This window comes from Stenella coeruleoalba (genome assembly GCF_951394435.1).
Source record: "Stenella coeruleoalba genome assembly, chromosome: 2".
NCBI classification, from domain to species: Eukaryota; Metazoa; Chordata; class Mammalia; order Artiodactyla; family Delphinidae; genus Stenella; species Stenella coeruleoalba.
Genome location: NC_137147.1, coordinates 162,207,877 through 162,229,897, shown reverse-complemented (window position 1 = coordinate 162,229,897; position 22,021 = coordinate 162,207,877). Strand labels below are relative to the sequence as shown.

At 40.0% G+C, this 22,021-nt stretch overlaps 1 protein-coding gene across 7 annotated transcripts in view; it reads left to right on the top strand.

The window, feature by feature from the left end:
• The window catches only part of USP6NL (USP6 N-terminal like), a 188,931-nt gene that overhangs the window by 90,735 nt on the left and 76,175 nt on the right, over nucleotides 1-22,021 (top strand). For all 7 annotated transcript variants that reach the window (XM_079912062.1, XM_079912061.1, XM_079912060.1 and 4 more), the window contains 3 exons: nucleotides 1,625-1,664; nucleotides 12,733-12,813; nucleotides 20,985-21,092. In XM_079912062.1, coding sequence (XP_079768188.1) covers nucleotides 1,625-1,664; nucleotides 12,733-12,813; nucleotides 20,985-21,092 — 229 coding nt within the window. The remainder of the gene's footprint in view (nucleotides 1-1,624; nucleotides 1,665-12,732; nucleotides 12,814-20,984; nucleotides 21,093-22,021) is intronic.

The following is a 22,021-nucleotide window of genomic DNA, read 5'->3' as shown; positions in this document are numbered from 1 at the left end:
TTCTTATTCTTTCAAGATGTCCTTGCTGACCTCATCACCTAGCAAGTACATTCCAGTAGTGTTGACAGGCCTTCTTCTGCCAGTAAATGAAGAATGGATGGGTGCCATTCATGCATCACTGGTAATTCATGCATTACTAGTAATCAGGATTACAAATCAGCAGGGAAAGTTAGACTAAGAGCCTAACAAAAGCTATTTAAAAAAAAAAAAGGTGAGTAGGCACTTCAAAAAAAAAAACAACTTATATTTAATCCTCATATTCTTTTTCTTGAGAATTGGTTTCTTAGCCTGTTTTTCATATACTCTTGCACAATCTGAAGATAGATACTTATCTAAGTTTGAACCCACTGGGTTAGATAGTGCTGAACATGTCTGTACGAGGATGAGTGATGGTGTCTGAGTGAAAATGTTAGTTTTCTTATCTGTGAAATGAGGGAGTTGGACTATCTCTCTGAGATCTCTTTTGGCTCTTACACCTTTTGGTCAGTTTCATTGCTGTAGCTTCACGCTTCACCTAAGGACTCTCCAGAGTAGCAAAAGAGTGCTTTTGAAAACGTTGGACTCTTGAATACTAACATATTGTACTCTTAAAAGTGTTATTATCTGGTGTCAATAGAAACTAAGGGAAGAATATGGATAGTTCTTGTCAAAACATCAGTACTACTGATAGAGCAACTCAGAGTACATAGCACTGTTTACAGATAGTACATGGTTTTCATATTACTGACAATTAATTCAAGAGTCTCAGAATGTTTTATATTGCAGGTGGTATCACAAAATTACTGTATCAGAGAAATGGATTTGATCTTTTATTATATTTACATTTTTAAAAATTATTCCCATTGAAGTTTCGACAAATGAAGCTTTCCTTATTTACAGAATAAAAATTGAAGTTTTCTTTTTAATTCATAAATCCATGGGAGGCAGTTTTATTTCCTTATACTAATTTTTTTGAACAATCATTTGTTACAGGCTGTAGTTGAAGACAGAAAGTGGAGGTGATGGTCTAGGGTAGAGGTTGGCAAACTATGGCCTATAGGCCAAATCCAGCTCACCACCTATTTTTGTAAACGTTTCATGGGAACAAAACCACACTCTATTTACATGCTGTCAGTATCTGCTTTCACAGTACGACATCAAAGTTGAGTATTATGAAAAACACTGTGGGGCCCACAAAGCCTAAAATATTTACAATTCAACATTTACCTTTGCAGGAAAAGGTTGTTGACTCCTGGACTAGAGCAGTGTTGTCCAGTAGAACTTTCTGCAGTGGTGCAAGTGTTCTCACTGTATCTGCATTGTTCAGTATGGTAGCTGAACCATGGCTAATGAGGCTTATAACTGAAATTTTAATTTTATTTCATTTACATTTACATTTAAAATTAAACAGCCACCTGTGACAGTAGATGACTGGATTGGACAGAGTGTGTCTAGAGATTTGAAGACAGGGGACGTGGTTACAGAATAGCTCATTGTTTTATGTTAAATTCGGTGGAGTGGAAGCTTACGTAGCTCTTGAGATGATAAATAAATGGTTGTACATCATGTTTACCTACAGGTTTATAATGTTTTAAAAGTTTGCTCTGGTTTCAACTATTTCACATCCACTGTTTTTCCTCTGCAGCGAAGAGGAGCTCCCATATCATAATGCAGCTATGGAACGGGTAAGTCCAACTCTGCGTTTGTTTACAGTTACCGGGGAATTACATTCATCAGAGGAATAAAACCTGCTACCGTTGAGATTGTGAGTGCCGTGTTATATATGTCAGTGCTGTAGTCATCGTTAGAATTTGACCCTCATGTTTCTTACTGTAAGAAAGTAATTAAATTAATGGTGAAATAATTTTAGATTTTATGGAACTTCTGATAGGTACTTGGAAAAAAGGAGAGGTAGGCGTTAGCAGAGAGTGCATTGTGCGCGGGTAGTTCTCCATCGAGGATGCCTCAGGACTCGGGCCTGGTGAGAGCACAGAGCTTGGGAGCAGCGAGAGCCTGGGCCCCTAAAGTGTACAAGTTTCACGGGTGCCTCTAAAGCACCATGCGGCTCCTAAAGCCGTGGTCCAGACCAGCAGCTCTTCGGAACATAACTGTGCCGTGAGCTTTTAATCACATTTTCCACAGACAACAACAAAAAGAGTTTGCTGTAGTCAAATAAGTACATGTGCATTTTAAAGACTTAGAAGTCTTACATATAGTAAACTCATCAGGTTTTTTGTAGCTCAGTGGTTCCCCTTTCTTCATTGCACTTGGCTGGGGAGCTGACTCCATAGCTGGGTGTGCATGAGAACCAGCGACTGAATGTTTAAGGTTGCTCAGAGCCTCCCTCCCCCTCTCCATTGTTTTATGTACCTAAAAATGAATTGTAGAATTTATGATTTGAGAGGGAGGCTATTGATCGGGGGGATTATTCTCAGTTTGTTTATGTTTGATGGGGGAAGGAGGCTGGGTTTCAGACAATGGAGGTAAAATTGGAATTGGAATTTGAAAAATATTTTAGAAAAGCTTTCTAAAATAAAAAATTTCCTGAAAATTAGAACCGTAGCATAACTCTGGATAAAAAGTGCCATTTTACATATACCGTGTAGAGAGCCCTACGGGTACTTCCTGCGGTTAAATTCTCTTGTGACTGCCTGATTCTGTGTCATAACCTTGATGTTTGGGCAAAGAAGTTTCTTTCTCTTAATAAAGCTCTATTACTGCTTAGCAACTATATATCAAGCACGGGTCTAGAATCGAGGCCATAGCCTGGAACATCAGGATCAAATACGGCATAGTTTCTGCTCTGAGAGGCTGGCTGTTCATCCAGTGACTAGAGGCAGGTCAGGTGAGACAATAGTGGGAAATGATAGTGGCTTTCAGGGGCATGGTGTGTGCAGCGTGTCGTGGCAGTGGTGCTGGTGGAGAAGGCGGGCCCCTGCGGCCCAGGGATGCAGGAGAAGGAAGTGACGGCGCTTTCTACCAATTCTGCCCCTGGTGAACTTCTACCAGACCACTTGGAAGTGGGCACACAGGGATTTGCTTGTGTCCACGTTCCGGCCATTCTCTCTCTGTTAGTGCCCTGACTTGGCTAATCCGTGGACCCTCTGGATCCCACAACTGTTATGTCTTCATTCCCCTCTCTTCCCAGCTCAGCTCTGCCACAGGCTGGGACCGCCCCCTCCCCCCTCCTGCCCACTTCTCCTGGGCTGAACTTTGTGCCTCTGCAGCGCCTGCACCTGAGCGGCTCAGTGCAACTGGGAAAAGACTCTCAACTGGGATGACTGGTTTTACTTTACATCCATGTTCACAAACCTCAGCTGGATGTTTATGCTGCCTGGACATCATACCGCTTCCTCCTAGCGAATTTCTGCTCCCATTTTAACTAGTGCAGCTTCCCATTCCCTCTCAAACCTCCAGTACCTCCTTCTCTGGCCTTGCCCAGCCGATGTGCTTGCTTCGTGTTTCCTATTTCTTATCTCTGCACTGTCACACCAAGTAGTCAGTTCCCAGTGACCCACCCACGCGTGTGATTGGTTGCTTAGCCTCACTCTCACACGTTCCCACTTCTTGGCCTTCAGAACCCCCTACTCTCCACATATTCTTCTTTCCTCACTGGCTGCTCTTTCTCCATTTCCTCCACTTGTTCCTTCTCGTCTCATGACTTTATCCTGAGCCCATGGCTCAGGCCTGGAACTTCTCTTTCCTGTCTGGATCTCCTCCTCGGTCATCTCATCTAGTCTTTTGGCTTTAAACGCCAGCCCCCAGACTGTGTGTGCATTTCAGTGTCTAGACTTAGTGTCTGGCTTACTCCATACACTCAGATGTCTTAAAAATGTCCAAACTGGGGTTTCTGTTATTCTCTTCAAATCCATCTGTGAACAAGCTTCCCATCTCAACCAGTGGGAGCGCCACCCTTCCAGGTTTCAGTCTAAAAACTTCTGAGTTGTGATTGACCATCCCCACACCTCATGTGTCAGCTCGGCCTTCAGTGTGTGTCCACAGTCTGATGACTTCTCAGCATCCGCGCTTCTGCTGCCTGGTCTGCTGGAACCTCTCTTCTGGGGCTTCCAGCTCCTTTCTTCTGCTAGTGTCCACTGTCTGTTCACCACAAGAGCCGGAATGATCCTGTTAAAATAAGAGAGAGCGTGTCACTCTTGATGGGAACATCCTGCCTGCTCTCCAGCTTATCCACAGTAAAAGGGAAGGTCCTTAGAATGATCTCAGAACCCCTTGTGACTGGTTTCCATGAGTCTCTCCTCTCCTGCTCCCATCTCTTGCTCACCCACCGACCTCCTCAGTGTTCCCCGACCAGCCCACCATGTTCCCTCTTTCAGGCTTTTGCCTGGCTGCCTCCTCTCCTGGGGAGCCCCTCCTCCTACCCCCAAGAGCTACAGGGCATGGTCCCTCATCTCCTCCAGGTATTTACTGTATGACGCCACCTTCGGAATAAGGCCCTCCCTGGCATCTCAGCTCTTACGTTGGGAACTCCCTCCCCCCTGCATTTCAACTATCCCCCTCGGTCCTTTGTTTCTCTCTTTAGTACTCACACTGTTTCACTTACTCAGTATTTTACTTATATCTTTATTTTGTCTGTTTCCTCACTAGGATGTAATCTCTAGGAGGGGGGTTTCATCTGCTTTGTTCACTTGTATCCCCAGAACCTAGAGCAGGGCACATAGTACGTGCTTAATAAATGGTGGCTGAGTGAACGACCAGGTGAACATAAAGACTGTGTTATGTCATTAAACAGGTGAATTTAAAGTTTGGCGGAGCTTGTCCTTTCAAATGTTGACAGTGTGCTTTATTTGAGAAATGAGGGAGAAAAGAGTTGGAAGGTACCTTATCCATATTTGGCAGAATAAAAATCTGGCAACCCACTGTTGACTTTTCTCTCCAATGCCACCTCTCTTCCCCTTTCAAAACGAATTCCTGGTCCAGAAAATTTAGACATGTGGGAACCAGTAGCGTAGATGATTCAAGAAATGTGACAGTAAAGGAAAGAAGAAATATGAGACAAAACCTGGTTGGAGAATGCGTGCTTGAGGGAGGTTGTTTTTAATTTTGTTTTTAAAGAGATTTGCCTGTACAGTAAAAGACCTCTTATCCAATGCAGTTAAAGTTATAATTAATGGATTGTTTGCTCTAAACAGTTTAATATAACAGGGAATCACTATGAAATGATACGCACACCTTAAAAATTTAACGTAAGACATAGTTTTATATTCCCTTGTCAGGCTTTTACTGGGAGTGGGGGTTCTGAGGCTGCCGACTGAGACTCCGTCCTCCCCTTGTCTATAAACTGCACTCATATCGTGTGGCCCAGTTGGTTTCTTTAAAGTGGAATGAGAACTTTAGACACATGCAGAGCAGTCTGAGGCTGGAAGCTTTTTAGTTTATCAGGATTTCCCCCAATTTTTCTAGTTTCAGTTTAGTTCATATGTTCTTCAGTGATTGCCTAGTCCTAATGGCCAAGGTCTGCCATTTCTAGGAAATTAATAAAAAATTCTGCATATTCATATGCGGCAATAAAATCAGTGGAAAGGATAGCCTTGTGGAAGCGTACAAGTGTTCATCAGTCTTCACAAAGCATCCACTTGCAACGTGTACTTCCTGCCTGCCGTTCGGGAAGACTTGTACACTGATGCATAGTCAGGTCATCGGGGCTTTTGTTCCAACTTTGCCAGTGTACTCCTTTTACATAAGGTAATTCTCTGTTTAAAATAGGGTGTGGAAGGCAGGCAGTCCCTCGTAAGAGGAGGGGTGTTGGTGTTTGCAGACTGCTTTGGATTCCCCCTGACAGTCACTGAAGCAAATAAACACACACACTTATTATATTTACTCTGCAGAGAACACTATTAATAATGGATTATATTGTTTCTTTGAGCTTATTGATGTTTTTAATAAGGAGGAAAGGATATGTAAAGCTATGAATTTTCATGGATTCAGCTACTCCTTTTTGCAGTGCAGTATTTTGCTTGGCTTAACAGAATATTGGAGCCTTTTCAGTCTTTAAAAATTATATTTTAATTTTATGAGGTGTGAAATCTTGCTCAAAATACATGACTTTTCAATATCATTATTCTATCAAAACACGACTCTTTGCTTCTTACACTCCTTATCCTCTCCTGACCTCTGCTGGTGAGGTCTAGTTGTGCGTGCCTTGGGTCAGCTTTATCCTCAGCCACACATCCTAATATTCAAAAAAACATCTGAAGACTCGAACTTCAGTAGAGTTCTGAGCCTTCTTATTCTAGAAGAGAAGGCTATTTAATATCCATCCATGCACTGTGTATATGGGTAGCCTTTACTACCTATCTTATAAATCATTGTTGCTAGTGGGAGGAACATTGGACCCAATGCAAGGCAACTTCATACTGTGTGGGTGCTGCAGCAGTTGTTAAATACTTCCTATTCAATTGGTCCTGTATAGGATTAAGGTATAGTCTCAGACCACTAGAGGTTGAATGATCTCAACCAAGAAGATATTGGTCCCATTTTTAATCGTTATACCCTCCTTACCCCAATAGGAGGGGCCAGTCCTGATTCAGAGGGGATGTGAATTTAAGATGATCAGGTATCAGGTTGCAAACTTCAAATGGAAGTTTAGTCCTTTCCTGAAAACAGCTCCTGGGGAAGAGTATACAACACCGTACCATTTCCTAATCAGTGGAGGTAATGGAGAGATAACAAAGGGAATATAGGATGGAGATTAAGACCTCTGCATCATTTTCCTTTTGATATATGTTGTTCTGACATTCTCAGGGGAGTAGAATTTTCTTATACTAGGGTCTCCTATATGATTTAAAAAATTTCAGTGATGAGCATATCTAGTACCCAGATCTGTCTAGTACCCAGATCTTAGTTTTGGAATACCATTCCCCATTAAAAAGAACCACTGTTTCTTTAAAGAAATGGATGATCTAGGTCTAGGATAGAAAAAAGTATCAAGTGAGCCTGAATTACATTGTGCCAGATGAGTCATGTCTAAAGGATCTGCCTGAAGAGGGGAAATCTCCAAGCAGGTAAGAGGCAGTCCAGCCAAATTGGGGGCAATTTGAGCTTCAAAAAGAATAATGATGATGATAATAATGGATTTTAACACATTGAATAAAATAGTCCTTTATACCTTAGTGATATTAAAAATGGGGAGGGACTTGAAAGGAAAAACTGTTTAATAGAAAAATATCAGTTAATAATATAGACAGAATCATAAGGAAAAAAAAATCCACCATACCATTTTACCACCATCAGAATCAGAATTGACTCAGACAGAGATTATAGTGGATGAGAAGACCACTGAGTAGAGCTATTAAGGAACAGGATGTCCGTACTATCTCAAAGTGCACCACCCACATTACTTATCAGTTACACAAAGGAATTTCTCTATTAGTTAGTGGGAAAATTGGGCAAATACCACTTAACCAAGGGATCAAAAGTTGTATCATTGATAATGGTACAAATCAGCATGATCTGTCGCTGGATGTGATGCCGTAAGAAGGACACAATCACCTGTGTAATAGTCCCACCAAAATCTAGGGGAAACAGTTAGCAAAGCCAGATAGTGTGGACTAGACTCTTCAAGAGTCAACATCATGAAAGACAAACAAAGGCCAGGGGACTGTTCTAGAGCAAAGGGAACTTAAGAGATGTGCCAGTAAAGGCAATGTATGTTCCAGGGTTGGATTCTGAATTCCCCTCCCCAACCCACCTAAAGGAAACAGCCTTAAAGAACGATTTTGGGACAAGTGGGGAGTTTGGTATATGGACCGTTTATTACCAAGTAACGGACCAATTTTAAATTTCTTGAAAGGGTGTAATAGTTGTACTGTGATTATGTAGGATAATGTGTCTTGTTCTTTGGTGTTACATACTTGAAATATTTAGAGTGTTCACGACGTCTGAGATTTTCTAATAGATCAGCGCCCCCCACCCCCCTGCAAAAAAAAGCCCTAATATAAATAGATTAAATCTGGCAAAATGTTAATAATTGATGGATTTTGGTGAAGCATATATAAGTATATGGTGCATTGGTCTTCCACTTTTCTGTAGGCTTGAAATATTTCAATAAAAATTGGGAGAAGTAAGATGTCAGTGTATAAAGGCAACAGAGTTATTTAATATCAGCTTTGTATAGATTCCTAACATCAGTAGTTTCACATTTTAGCAGCACTTTGAAAAGCATTGCCAACATGATGGAATGATCCATATCTTTATTATGCTACATTAGAGATACTGTTGTACTTATGTTTACTTCTGTATTATAGTGATCGAACTGCTATCAAAAGTACTTAGGATTTTGGTCGGTCTAGTCATATTCATTCTCCTTCCCACCCCTCTGCTTCCAAGACCACAAAATGCTATTACATAATTGCTTCATAGTATTGTTTGCTTGTCTCTCCTGATGTAAATTATGTTTAAAAATGTTTATTTAACTTTTCTTATACACCAGTCACAGTTTTAGGTGATGAAATTAAGAGTATATGAAATGGTTCCTGTACTCAAAGGAGTTCATCCTTTAATAATAATAATAATAAATTTGGGCATTTAGACCAACTAGAACACAAGTGGTGTTAGGTGCTATAACAATAATCATAATAATCCTCATTTTATAGATAAGGAAACTAAGATACAGAAAGATTACGTAACTCGTCCCAAATGAAACAGATAAGAAGGGGCAGAACTCAGGCCACCTGAGTCCTTAGTCCATGCCATGAAATGCTGAAGAAATAGTTTATTTTGCCTGGAGGATGGAGGAATTTGGAAAAGGTTTTGGACATTTGACTGGGTCTTGAGAGGATGCATAGGGTTTTGCCAGATGATGGTGAGGAAGAGCATCACAGGCAGATGAAAAGCAAACACTGGTCAGAGAGGCATGAAAATACATTGTGTGTTGGGAATGACAAATAGTTCAAGGTGGCCAGATCATAAAAGTAGCAGGGGGGAAAAAAAAAGTAGCAGGAAGTGAAACTAGAAGGTGAGTTTGGGCCATATTGTGAAGGGCCAACTGTGTAGAGATTTGAACTTTATTTGTAGCTACTGAAAGATTTTAAGCTGGGACTCACTTTTTAAAGGTCATAGCAGCGTGGAGGCTGGCTTGAAGCTATCCAGGGCTACCTGTGAGGAGTTACTGCCCTCATCTAGGGATGAGGATTGGCAGAAAAAGGGCAGAGGGTGTGATGGAAGCGGAAGTGGATGGGACCAGCAGAGTGTAGGTTGGGTGTGGAAAGAAGATACAAGGAAGACTGAAGACAACCTAAGCTTCTAGGTTGATTGACTTAGTGGGTGGTGATGCTCTTAATTCGTAGTAGGAAAGGGAGGGGTAATTAGCAGCATGTTTAGGGAAATCGTTTTGGGTGTGCTGAGTTTGAAGTATCTGCTGAACTTCTGGGTGAGATTCTAACTTGCTGTTATATTCTAGTCTGTTTTGGTGTTACTGAGTCCATGGCAAGATGATGTTCCTTAGCCTATTTTTCTAGAGCATTTAAGTTTACATTTGTCACATGTGTTTTCAGTTACTCCTTACCTCAGAATAAATTCTGGAGTTGTTAAGCTATAGCATGTTTGCTGATAAAGTATATTGTATCCATTTATTATAGATGCATGAGTGCATGCAAGTCTGGTGTAGTTGATCGGGCAGAGTTATGGAGTTAACACTGAAACCCGATTGAACTACTGATGTATAATTTAAAAATCCTACAGCCTGGGAGCTTTACCGAAGTGTATTTTTTTCCTTTTTTTTTTTTGCTGTAGGGGAAAGAAATGTATACTTAATGATTCTGAAAATTGTGTGCGTCTTTTTTATCCTTGCATATGAGAATGTGTAGCATTTAAAATAACCTCTCTATATATATGATGAGCATTAGAATACAAAAATGTGCCTTTAAAGAAAAGAATAGCTATTTCTTAAAGTGATTTATTGACAATTTAATAGTCATAAGAATGAAAGATAGCAAAAGACTTGCTAGATCTCAGCAGGGTTTTTCCTGGCAAAGTGTATGTTATTGTACTCTTGGATGGGCTTGAATCATTTGGTGTTTTCCTGTTGGTGGAGAAAGGGATTGTGGTTTGAAGAAGTCATGGGGGGAAGTGCAGAAGAACAAGAAAGTACCAAATGGCATCTTAGATCAATCTTAATTTTTCACAGCTTGGCTTTCTGTAAAGTAACATTTAGCAGAAACATTAATTAGATTTCAGAGCCCCACTGAGTTTTAAAATTAAACGTATTTCTGGAACCATCTGTAAGATTTTATTACTAATAATATAATGAAGAATATGCTTAATCTTTTGAAAAATGAGAATCATAACAGGGTATCTTTTGCTCACAAGTGATCATCTTTGGTTATGAAAAAACCATCAAAATTTTTAAGAGTAAAGAAGTAATTAAAGAGTTTTAAGGATATGCCTAAAAATAAAATTTCATAAAATTATTCTGATTGGTGAGAATCTTTTCCTAAATTCAGGACTTTCTTTGGGATTTTATGCTTCTTTTGAATCTAAAAATATCGACGGTGGGCCCATGCCATCTGCCTGTTTGAGGCTGGATTGAAGACCGTCGATGAGGAACTATTGCTTCTATCCAGGAACTGTGATCCCCGACGAGAGCAGGGACATGATGGAGGCAAGAGCGTAGGATATGGCGGCCTAGAGCGCAGGTCCTGGGGCCACGCTGCCTGGCCTTGAACTCACCAGTTGCGGGAACTTGGAGAAGTTGATTAGACCCTTTGTGCCTCTGTTTCCTTATTTGTAAAATGGGGGTGATTGGGCTTCCCTGGTGGCGCAGTGGTTGAGAGTCCGCCTGCCGTTGCAGGGGACACGGGTTCGTGCCCCGGTCCGGGAAGATCCCACGTGCCGAGGAGCGGCTGGGCCCGTGAGCCGTGGCCGTTAAGCCTGCGTGCCCGGAGCCTGCGCTCCGCAACGGGAGAGGCCACAACAGTGAGAGGCCCACGTTACGCAAAAAAAAAAAAAAAAAATGGGGGTGATTATACCTACCTCATAAGGGTATAACAAGCATACTTTTTTTTTTTTTTTTTTTTTTTGCGGTATGCGGGCCTCTCACTGCTGTGGCCTCTCCCATTGTGGAGCACAGGCTCCGGATGCGCAGGCCCAGCGGCCACGGCCCACGGGCCCAGCCGCTCCGCGGCATGTGGGATCCCCCCAGACCGGGGCACGAACCCATGTCCCCTGCATCGGCAGGCGGACTCTCAACCACTGCGCCACCAGGGAAGCCCATGAGCATACATTTTTGAGCATAAAATGTATCCTCAGAACCATTTTCTTTCCTGTGTAGTCTTCCATTTCATTTACTTTTTAGATGCACTTAATACACTTAGGCCTTCTGAAAAGACAATGCTGGGATTGAGGAGAATTAACAAAATAGCAGAATCTCAGCTCACTCATAAGAAAGAATTCTGTTGAGTTTTGTTCTCATGAAAAGGTCATCATTAGTAGTGGACCCTGCCGGGCTCTGTTCTAGGCAGTGGGGAAGCAGCGAACATCTCGGCCTTCGTAGATGGAGTAGTCAGGGGGGAGGAGGTTAGGTGTGCGGCAGCGAGGGGCCTCCTAGGCTGCGCCCCCAGAGGAGAGGACTTGCTCACCTGGTCATGGGCACAGGGGTCACCCAGACTTCTTGGCTGAAGAGGATGTTTTTCCTGCCTGAAAGGACAGAGTACACATGGATTTTCTGAGGGTAGCTGGGCTCCCAAAGTAAAGGGACAGAGGGCTGTGCACACCCAGTTTTTTCTAAATGTATGAATCAAGTAAGTCACTCTACCACCATAGGAGTGAATAAGAGATTGGAGAGCCCACCCGAGTACTTAGGAAAAATGCCCCTTCTCCTTGAGACCAAAGAAGTGCGGAAGAAGCCTTTTCTCTGCCACCTTCCCCGTTTCCAACTTTGCCCCAAATCTTAATTTAGTGTGACAGCCAAGACCCCCACCTGTGTGTTCAGCCTCAGCTCCGGATGGTTCCTTTTTTACCCCCTACACTGCTGCATTGTCGAAGAAGTACATCTGTCCATGCTTCTCGGAATGTTCTTTCCCATGTTGCACTTGATAAAAACCCTAACCCTCTTCCAGTCCTTCATTTATACTCGCCTCCTCTGACGCCCCTGGGTGGGTTCGACTGCTCCCTCCACAGGACTTGAGTCACCATCTCTGCCTCTAGGTGACAACACTGCATATTCCATGTCGGGTACCCTTAGCAGGCGGTGAACTTGCCTTGGGACAGCAACTATTACTTATTTTTGTACAGTTTTTCACTAACGTAGTGCTAGTTATATGATGATCTCCCCCCAGTAATACCCAATTCTCCTTTACAAAACCACCTTTGTCACCGAAAACATTAAGATGCCAGAAATCGGTAAAATGTGAAAGAAGAGAATGGAATTTTGAAGTTGTGTTTTTGATGCTTCATAAAAATATTTCAGACTGTTTTAAAATTTCTTTTTGGCTTAAATTTGTAGAGTAGCCAGCGTTTTCAGTGATTAAAATGTTAGAAAATTTAAGTGATCCCTTTCTCTTTACCTGTCCCAATGGAGCACCTCCTACGTGTCTTAACGTCGGCGGGGGGATACTGTAGACACAAATGTCATCAATTATACAACTTTAAAAAAAAGTTAGGATATTTGCTGTCCAATATAGCATAACTTTTTTAGTAGTCCTTTTTCAGCAGCATTTTCCTTGACAGTTTTTTGTAATTTGTAAGTAAAAGAAGCCTGAAACAAACAGTAACAATGAATTTCAATTTTATTTTTAGCAAAAGCACCTGGAAATTGAAAGAACTACTAAATGGTTGAAAATGCTAAAAGGATGGGAAAAATACAAGAACACTGAAAAGGTAATTAAAAATGTTACTTCCTTATGAAACTATACAAATTCAATGTGGATTTGCCCAGTAAAAGTTCCTCTTTAATTATAAGAGTATTATGTTCATATTCTTAAAAAATTTTTAAGTGTAATTTAATTGAGTGGAATGCCTCAAATTAGGAGTCTTTGTGCTGTCACAGAATAGCCAGTTCAGATGGGTTGCAGGAATTGAGAGGATGTGGCGGACAGTCCAGAGGCCAGCTGGCTTTCGGGGATGATTGAATTCCGCCGCTTGGTTATGTTGTCTGTGATTTCGTTTCTTTCCGTCTGTCTTCTCTGCCTACTTCAGTGTCGGCTTCCTGCTGAGCTTGGCTTCCCTTTGGGATCAGGATTATTGCCGTCATTCCAGGCTTTGTATCCCCCTGTCTCTCTGCTCAGAAGGAGAGAGGCCTGGCCTCTGAAAGCTTTCCGTGAAGCAGGAGCGTCTCCTTGTCTAAAGCTTCTAGCAGACCACCCTCGCACCCCGCCCCAGATCTTTTTACCCCGCATTGACTCTGTGCTGTTTTGAATCAATTTGTAAAAATGCATATATCTATTAATATTCCTACTAATCTAATCAGTAGGAATTCCTACTAATTCCTACTATTCTTCCTTAAATATTGGGAAGCTGTGAAGTTCCTAGTGGTGTAAGTTTTCCAAAATTCTAACTTTTGCTTGAAAGGGCAGATGTTATCAGGGGCAAAAATACTGTCAGGTATTTTCCTTAAAGTGGCTTACTTCATTTATTTTTGAGAAGAATGTCTGCTAAGTACCCAGTGTCAACAACCACGATTGGCTGGTCAGTCGTTCTTTCAAGTAATGACGGTGTCCGTGACCAAAGCAGTTGGTTCAGATCGCGATTCATACAATTTCATAAATGCTCTTTCTTGAGGCCGACACTCTGCTCTGTGTGCGTTCCACCTCATCTCTCAGAATATTAATAAGACGTGTGTGTATTCAGGATTGAGATTGAATGAAATTAATAGTTTCTACTGCTTCGTCAAGGGCATTCCTAGGCGAACTGACCTCTTTTTTAAACTGTGAGGAAAGAATGCAGTGACTGCCAGCACAGTGCTTCCTCTGCCTTAGTTTGTGTTGAGGTGCCAGGGGCTTCACCACCATGGCTTTTGTGCTCCCAGTGCCAAAGTCAACATAGGGAAAGAGGCAAATAATGGTTTAGTATCATTACAAAAATAGTCTTGACCTCATGGCCCATGCCTTGAGAACAGCTGACATCTAAGCCTCGGTTTCCTCATCTATAAAGTGGAGATAACAATACCCATTTCAAAGAGATGAAGATTTAATGATTTCATGCATATAAAGCACTTGGCATTGCACCTTGCATATAATAAGCATTCAATAGGGTTGATTACTGCTATCAGTTTTTTGAAAGAAGGTTGGGCAGTAAAAAATATTTAAAGGGAAAAAAGAAATCTTCCATAATCCTACAGCAAAACACTGAGCTGTTAGGATTTTTGTCTGTTTCCTCACACTTTTTTTCCATGCATTATGTATTTTTTCCTTTTTACATAGATATAAACTGTTGTGTGTCAGCCTTTACCAACAAGAATTCCAGGGAGCAGCAGTTCCTTGGGGTCTAACGGGTATTACACAAAAGCATTGTTGCCTAATGGTTAAGCAATAGACTATCCTAGGTTCAATCCCTAGCTCTGCCACATTACTAGTAGTATGACCTGGAGGAAGGTATTTAACCTTTTTCTGCCTTAGTTTACTTGTCTGTAAAATGGGGGTAATCACAATCCCTCCTTCACAGAGTCATTTTGAGAATTAAATAAGTTAATTCATGTAAAGCACAAAGAATAGTGCCTGATACTTAATATGCAGTCAGTAAGTGTTGTTTATTATTACATGAGAAAGGGGCTCTCTGGTTAAATAAAGTTGGGATAAGGCTGAACCGAGGTAAGCAGGTTTCTTTACTACAGGATGCCTCATCAACTTTAATATTATAACGTGGTAGAAATTTTCAAGAGGGACCTTAAATTGCATGACACTTATTCAGCCATGGAAATCTTTTTGTCATGGGGTATCTCACAGGAATAAGGTCACTCTTCTTTTTGAGCATCCTAAATATCCCTATTTAAATTCCATTAGACTCTTACTATTTTATTTCATCAGGAGTAAGTTCATTTCTGGGTTGCTGATTTCATTAAGGTGCTTCAAGAAGAATCCGTTCAGAGTAGGATGTTGGTCATGACCCCTGTGCTCTTGTTTAACACTCTGCTTCTCAGACTGGCCTAAAACTGACAACTACTTCACCTGACATCTTTGTGGAAAGGTCTCTCAAGCGCTAATTACAGGATCAGTTTTGATGTGTTGCACCTACACTTTCGTCTCAGCTTCAGTTCAATAAAATATTTGTAGAATTGTGTGGCTTTATACATATGTCTGAAAGTATATAAGCCTCTGTAAAAATGAACATTCTACTGGGCTGTTACGCTCACAGCAACTCTGGCTAACATACTTCCCAGTAAGAGGGATTTTAGTAGAGCTCTTCCTTTCATGAATAATTTTAAAGTATTTTCCCACAGCTATAATGCTAGTTATTTGATGATATATATGGTCCAATCTGGTATGAGGTAGAATGTACCTTCTAAAAGAATGCTGCTCTCAGTTCATACCCAGTTTTAAGTTGCATTGAAGTTAAAAAGTAGTATATATTTTTCTTCTCTTCCAAAGGGAGGTATAAGTTTTCTCTCAACAGACTCCTTACTTATGTAGTAATGGTACAAAGAAGTATCTAAAAATATCTTGAAATAAAAATATATAGCTCTGATAAGAATATTTGGATTTTTAGAATATAAGATTTAATGAAAAATAGTTGCCATTACGGTTGCCTGTGTTTTCACAGTGACTGCCCCCTATGTACAGTCATAGTGTATTTTTAAAATACAATCTATTAAATGAAGAGGTGAAGTTATCTCTGCTAAGTAGAGGCCATTCTGATTTAACTAGCCATTATTAATTGTGTCTAAGCTCTGTCACAGCAGAGTTCCTACTACAGATACACATTTTTTTTTCTGGTTAAATAACTGAATGGACCTTTGTTCGTCAGGTAACTAACAGACTCATATTAGCCAACATTTGATTGTACTGATGTGAAAATGGAGGCACGATGTTTAGAAATAAATTTCTCAAGGCCATTATTAGTGACAAGCAAGAGATGCTACGTCCAGATACCATCTGTTTGCTAGCTCTCCCTTTCGGTGTTTGTCAGTAAAAGGCCGGAAGGAAATAGAAAGTGGTTGTAAGAGGCATTAGGGCCTTGTGGATTCTAAAGCTTTCAGATCCAGACTCAGGAGACGTGGGCCTATTTGGAGACAGAGACGAAGGGACCAACGGAGCAGGGGCGACTGATGGAAATGAAGCCAATGAAGAGCACAGGCAGCTCAGAGAGTAAACTTTTGTCTCCTGGAGTTCACTTGCAGTTTTGATAGTCCCACCAAACTGAGCCAAACTTGCTGGGCTGAAAAGTTTACTCCCTCGCAGCCATGCTGGCACGCACTGCACATTTATCACTATTTTGAAACCAGTAAGGTTAGAAAGACGTGTTGAAAACATTAGGTCAATTGATGGAAAAAAAAAATTGTTTTTTTTTAGTTGATGGATTTTTAAATTTATCTGTGTGACTGAAATAGACCGCTTGATTTTATTGGCAGGTGAACAGAGATCATACCCATAAAATAAAATTGTAACAGAATTTTAAAGGTAGTACTTTTCAAATTGGAATATTAAAATCCAACATATAAAAGTTCTATATATATCATGATTGTTCAGACTATGATCTATGAAATCTGACTACTTGAATTTCAGTTCTTCTTCCACAGTGTATTAGTTATGTGACTGAGCTTATTACTAAACCTTTCTACACCTGATTTTCTCATCTGTAAAATGGACATGATAAGCACTGTACCTACCTCTTTAGGAATGTAAAAATACTACGAGGAATACTTTGATCTAGAAACATATCTCAGCTCCTAATAATCATAAAATGTTAGTTAGTGTAACTGGTGTTACTAACATTGCTATTACTGTTTGATTTATCACTATCTTTACCCTCGTCCCCATCCTCATTTCTCCTTCCTGGAAAATTCCTGCATATCCTTTATGTTGAGTTTGTTGTCATCCTCTCTAAAGGAAATCTTTCCTTACTCTCTCCCGCAGAACTCACCCCCCTTCCTCCATTATAGTATCTCTGGTATAGTCTCGGGATGAGAGCCCCGGTGTTGGACCAATAAAGAAGTGACCATCACAGCAGATACACTGCCCCTGCCCCCAACACCTTTATCCCTAAACTGCTTCTGGTTCCCCTTAGAATCTCGTGTCTATTCCGTAAGGGCCAGCTGCCCCCAAAATCACTCCCCCAGATTAGACAGCGTGGCGCCTGCCATTCTCCCATTACCACCCAGGCCCACCTCTGGTGGGGGTGATGTCTATCACGACTTGCCCCTCAGGGTGTGATACTCAGCTCTGATAGGAATTAACATATGTGACCTTATTACAAAGGATTATGTTTATAATTATATGATTCTATGATTATCTTCCCCACTACACTGTGAACTCCACAGAACTTTTTCAAGTTTGTATCCATAGTACCTAGTAAGCATTGGCCACAAAGCAGAAAGTCATTACAGTTTCTGTTTACAATGAATGAACGAATGTTGTTCACTTTTGAGTTGGGATGACCAGCTGTCCCCTTCTACTGATAAATTCTACTACTTTAATAAAGTTGTGATCTCTAAGGGGCAGTGTGATTTGGCAGAAATATCCTGAAGCAGGAGCAGGAAGATGGAATTCTTGGCCTAGGCAGGCCACTTCTTTGTCCCTTGATTCCCTTCCTTTTAAACTGGAGTAGCACCTGCCCTGCCGACATTACAGAGCTGTCCTAGAAGGTGTGAGATACTGCTTTGTCAATTGACAGATTCTCAACAAATGAAAACTGTGCTACTGTTCTGGAGAATAAGCAGATTTTATTATAATTGTTGTGCTTTGATACGATTCCTACTTTGTTTTACAAAATTTCCAGAATTTCTACAATAGTTGAAAATTTGTGAGGAAAGATCTGTAACCACAGTGTCAGTCTGTCATGTAACAGTAGAAGTATTTGAAAAATAGTAACTATAATTTAAAATGCTTATTTTAAGATCTCATAATTTGATTCTTTTTCTACTGTATCTTACTTTGTATACATGTTTCATCTCTTTACCTTTCACAGCTTGAATCCAGATACATCCCTTTTTATATTCCTTTTGGGTTTTGATTATAATTTTATTTTATTTTACAATTTTATAATTTTATTTTTAATGCTTTCTGCTCTTCAATTTCATTAATATTTTCCATTCCATGTATTTTAGTAAGTCCAGTTAAGCAGGACAGTAGATATACTACATAACACCATGGTTTTAGAAAGATGGTCTTTGCTTTTTATAAAATATAAAATCAGTATCTTCTACTAACTGGTAACATCTTCTGTGTGTCTTTGGGCAAGTTACTGAATCTTTTTGTGATTCACTGTCAGCATTTGTAAAATTGGGGTAATAATATCTCATAGAATTATTAATATCATTGAATGAGACAACATATGTAAATAGTTTTAAACAGTTTCCTGTACATAGTAAATGCTCAGTAAAAGTTGGTTTTAACTGTTACTGTTGATGATGATAATGACAGTGCATCAGAGTTTCTTTTTGAGCCTTTTCTAGACATGCCTCATTTTTCGTTTTATCCCTGGAATAACACTAGGACCATTAATTTTTTATTTCTACCTGAAATCTTTCTATTATTTCTTCTTCATTGAATCATGGCAATTTAATGTTTTGTTTTTCTAAATCTAGATTTAACTTTAGGATAAACAATGAACGGTAATTTTTGTACAGTTGGTGAATACAGAATTGAATGAAAGCAGTAAATAATGTCCAAAACCTTTGTAAGTGATACAGTATAAGAAATGCATGTGGTTCCTATCTTACTCATTGAAAAACATCCATCTAATGGACATTCAGGTCCATCAAAGTTTATCTGTTTACCTGCCATCATGTTTTACTTGACTATCAAAATTTCACTTTTCACATTTGCAATAATTCCCACATTCTGCTATTCATATTAATTGCTTTCAGTTTAACATCCTTACTCTAGAAATTCAGGAGATAATTTGAAGTTACTTTTAGTGGATGATATTCCTTTAAAAAGTTAAGTTTAGGGGCTTCCCTGGTGGCGCAGTGGTTGAGAATCCGCCTGCCAATGCAGGGGACACAGGTTCGTGCCCCGGTTCGGGGAGATCCCACATGCCGCGGAGTGGCTGGGCCCGTGAGCCATGGCCGCTGAGCCTACGGGTTCGGAGCCTGTGCTCCACAATGGGAGAGGCCACAACAGTGAGAGGCCCGCGTACCGCAAAAAAAAAAAAAAAAGTTTATCATAATTTTGAAATGAATATAGATGATAAACTTTCTTTGGAAAGTAAATCTTAAATTCACTTTTTTTTAAACCACACTGTTTGCAGTTAATGGTGGTAAATGTTTAGTACATGGGAAATGTTGAAGAAGCAGAGTCCAGTTTATACAAAGCCTTTCTGTACATATTCTTCCAGTTACATCTACCGCATAAGTTAAAACTTCAGTGTTTCTAATCACTGTCTGCTGGAATTTCAAATTTGAGACTTACTGTGTTTATACCAAGAGAACAAAACTGAGATTATGTATGTAATTATCTGATTGAATCAACTTCACAGTATTCAGTGTTTCACAGGAAAAGTTATTCTATAGTGTCACTGATTTAAAATCACAGTTTCTGGGGCTTCCCTGGTGGCGCAGTGGTTGAGAGTCCGCCTGCCGATGCAGGGGACGCGGGTTCGTGCCCCGGTCCGGGAAGATCCCACATGCCGCGGAGCGGCTGCGCCTGTGAGCCATGACCGCTGAGCCTGCGCGTCCGGAGCCTGTGCTTCGCGACGGGAGAGGCCACAGCGGTGAGAGGCCCGCGTACCGCAAAAAAAAAAAAAAAAAAAATAAAAATAAAATCACAGTTTCTTAAAGCTACATCATAATTTAGTTACTAAAGGTTTCATTTTTAAAAATCTAGTATAATTGTAGAAGTTGAAGCTCTGCTTATTAGTTCATAGCTCGTCAACATCTCAATTATTAGAACTTGCATCTTATTTTCTTGGCCGTACTACTTCAATATATTATTTTGATCATAAAGGTAACTATGTACTTATTCTTACCTCGCTCCTGAAGTTTCTGCCGTAATTTGTTTAATCATTTCCTTTTAAGTTTCATCTACTTTTAAGTTTCAAAGTTTCCTTATGCACAACTTTGTAACGAGCATAATAGGTTTATATGTTATTTTGAGTATGTAATTAGCCTTGAGAAAAAAGATATAATTACAAGAAGATGGAGAGGTATGGTGAGTCTTAAGATTCTTAGAGTGATGGCAGTGTACTTTCAAGGACCCAGAGTGTTAATGATGCTGATGATTTATACCTGATTTCATTCAAAGATGATGATGCTCCTTCTTGATGGAAATTTATCACTATTTTTGTCTGGTCAGATAGGATCAATGTCATTAAGAAGAGGACAGAGGTTTTCCTGAAGAAACGCTCCAGAATTGGGAAGAGGAGAGGGAAGAGGGAGAGAGTGTGTGTTTGGGGGGTGGAGGTGGACTTGAATGAAGACTGTAGGTCACATTGAGTTATGAGAAGGTTCTAGAGAGACTCTACCCTCCTTGAAGGCACTTTGACACAAGAGAACCCTTTTGCTATTTGGAACCTTTTAGATGTAGGAGGGAAAAAGAAGAAAATGTGTATCTAGTTAGTTATATCAATGGGGAGTGTGTAAGTCAGATGTTCACAACTTAAAGAACACTGATTGTGGTCTCGTGCCACTGAAGGAACACCTTTGCAGTGTATGAAAATAACTAATGTACTGGGCATACTTAACATTTTCTTGTTTATTCTGTGCTTTCTCTGTATATGCCTCCCTGTTTGGATCTGAAAAGTAGAGATGAGAGGATCCAAATGTGCCATGTTAAATTGTATCAATTATGAGGAATCCTTTGAAAAGACAAGACTAACAAATATTCATTAGTTTGATTTAAGGGACTAGTCTAAGCTTTGTCAGTTTGTAACTTTCAATTTATGTTTCTTTTAATAAGTTTCATAGGAGAATTTACAAAGGAATCCCACTCCAGCTCAGAGGGGAAGTCTGGGCCCTCCTCCTGGAGATCCCGAAAATGAAGGAAGAAACCAGAGACCTATATAGTGTGAGTACCGAGAGCCAGCCTGTTATTTTGCAACTATCATTCAATGTTGGGGCATATTTGTAAGGAAAATTGACTAACACCTGGTTGTAGCTACTCATTTGCAATGTAGTATTAATAATAAAGAGATTTACAATGTCACTTTTAGAGTTTTTGGGAAAATAACAGCAGAATTCAGTTTATCCAATGGCTGCCTGTGTATGATTGACTGTTTTCTTCTTCTTTCCCCTAAGATTGTTACAGTATTCTAGGTTTTATTTTTTATTTATAAAAAGTTAAACGTTTCACTCAGTGATCAGTAATGCTTTCTGTATATTAGTCAGGGCATTAAATTTACCTCCTTGTCATCTCAGCTATACCCTTTCTAAACCTAAATTTTATATTAACCTTTGAAAGGAATAAGAAACATATATCTAAAAATAACTTTGTGCCTTAGAAAAAGTGTTCAATGTCACTAATAAAAAAGGAAATGTAAATTTAAAAAAATTAAAAATAAAAATAACTTTGAAATCTCAGAAAATGTATATAAATAGAATAAATTAAGATAGAATAACTGAAATAAAGACAAATTATAATAAAAATAACTTTGAAATCTGTTCCTCAGAAATTGTATATAAATAGAATAAGACCGAATAACTGAAATAAAGACAAATTATTTGTCATTTAAACCCAACACCAATTATAAAAGGGGCTTTGGAATGCTCTTTTGATATTTTCATATTTATGTATAAATAAGCAAAATTTCATCAAGATGTAAGGTAATAGGGCTTCCCTGGTGGCACAGTGGTTGAGAATCCGCCTGCCCATACAGTGGACACAGGTTCGAGGCCTGGTCTGGGAAGATCCCACGTGCCACGGAGCAACTAAGCCCGTGCACCACAACTACTGAGCCTGTGCTCTAGAGCCCGTGAGCCGCAACTACTGAGCCCGCG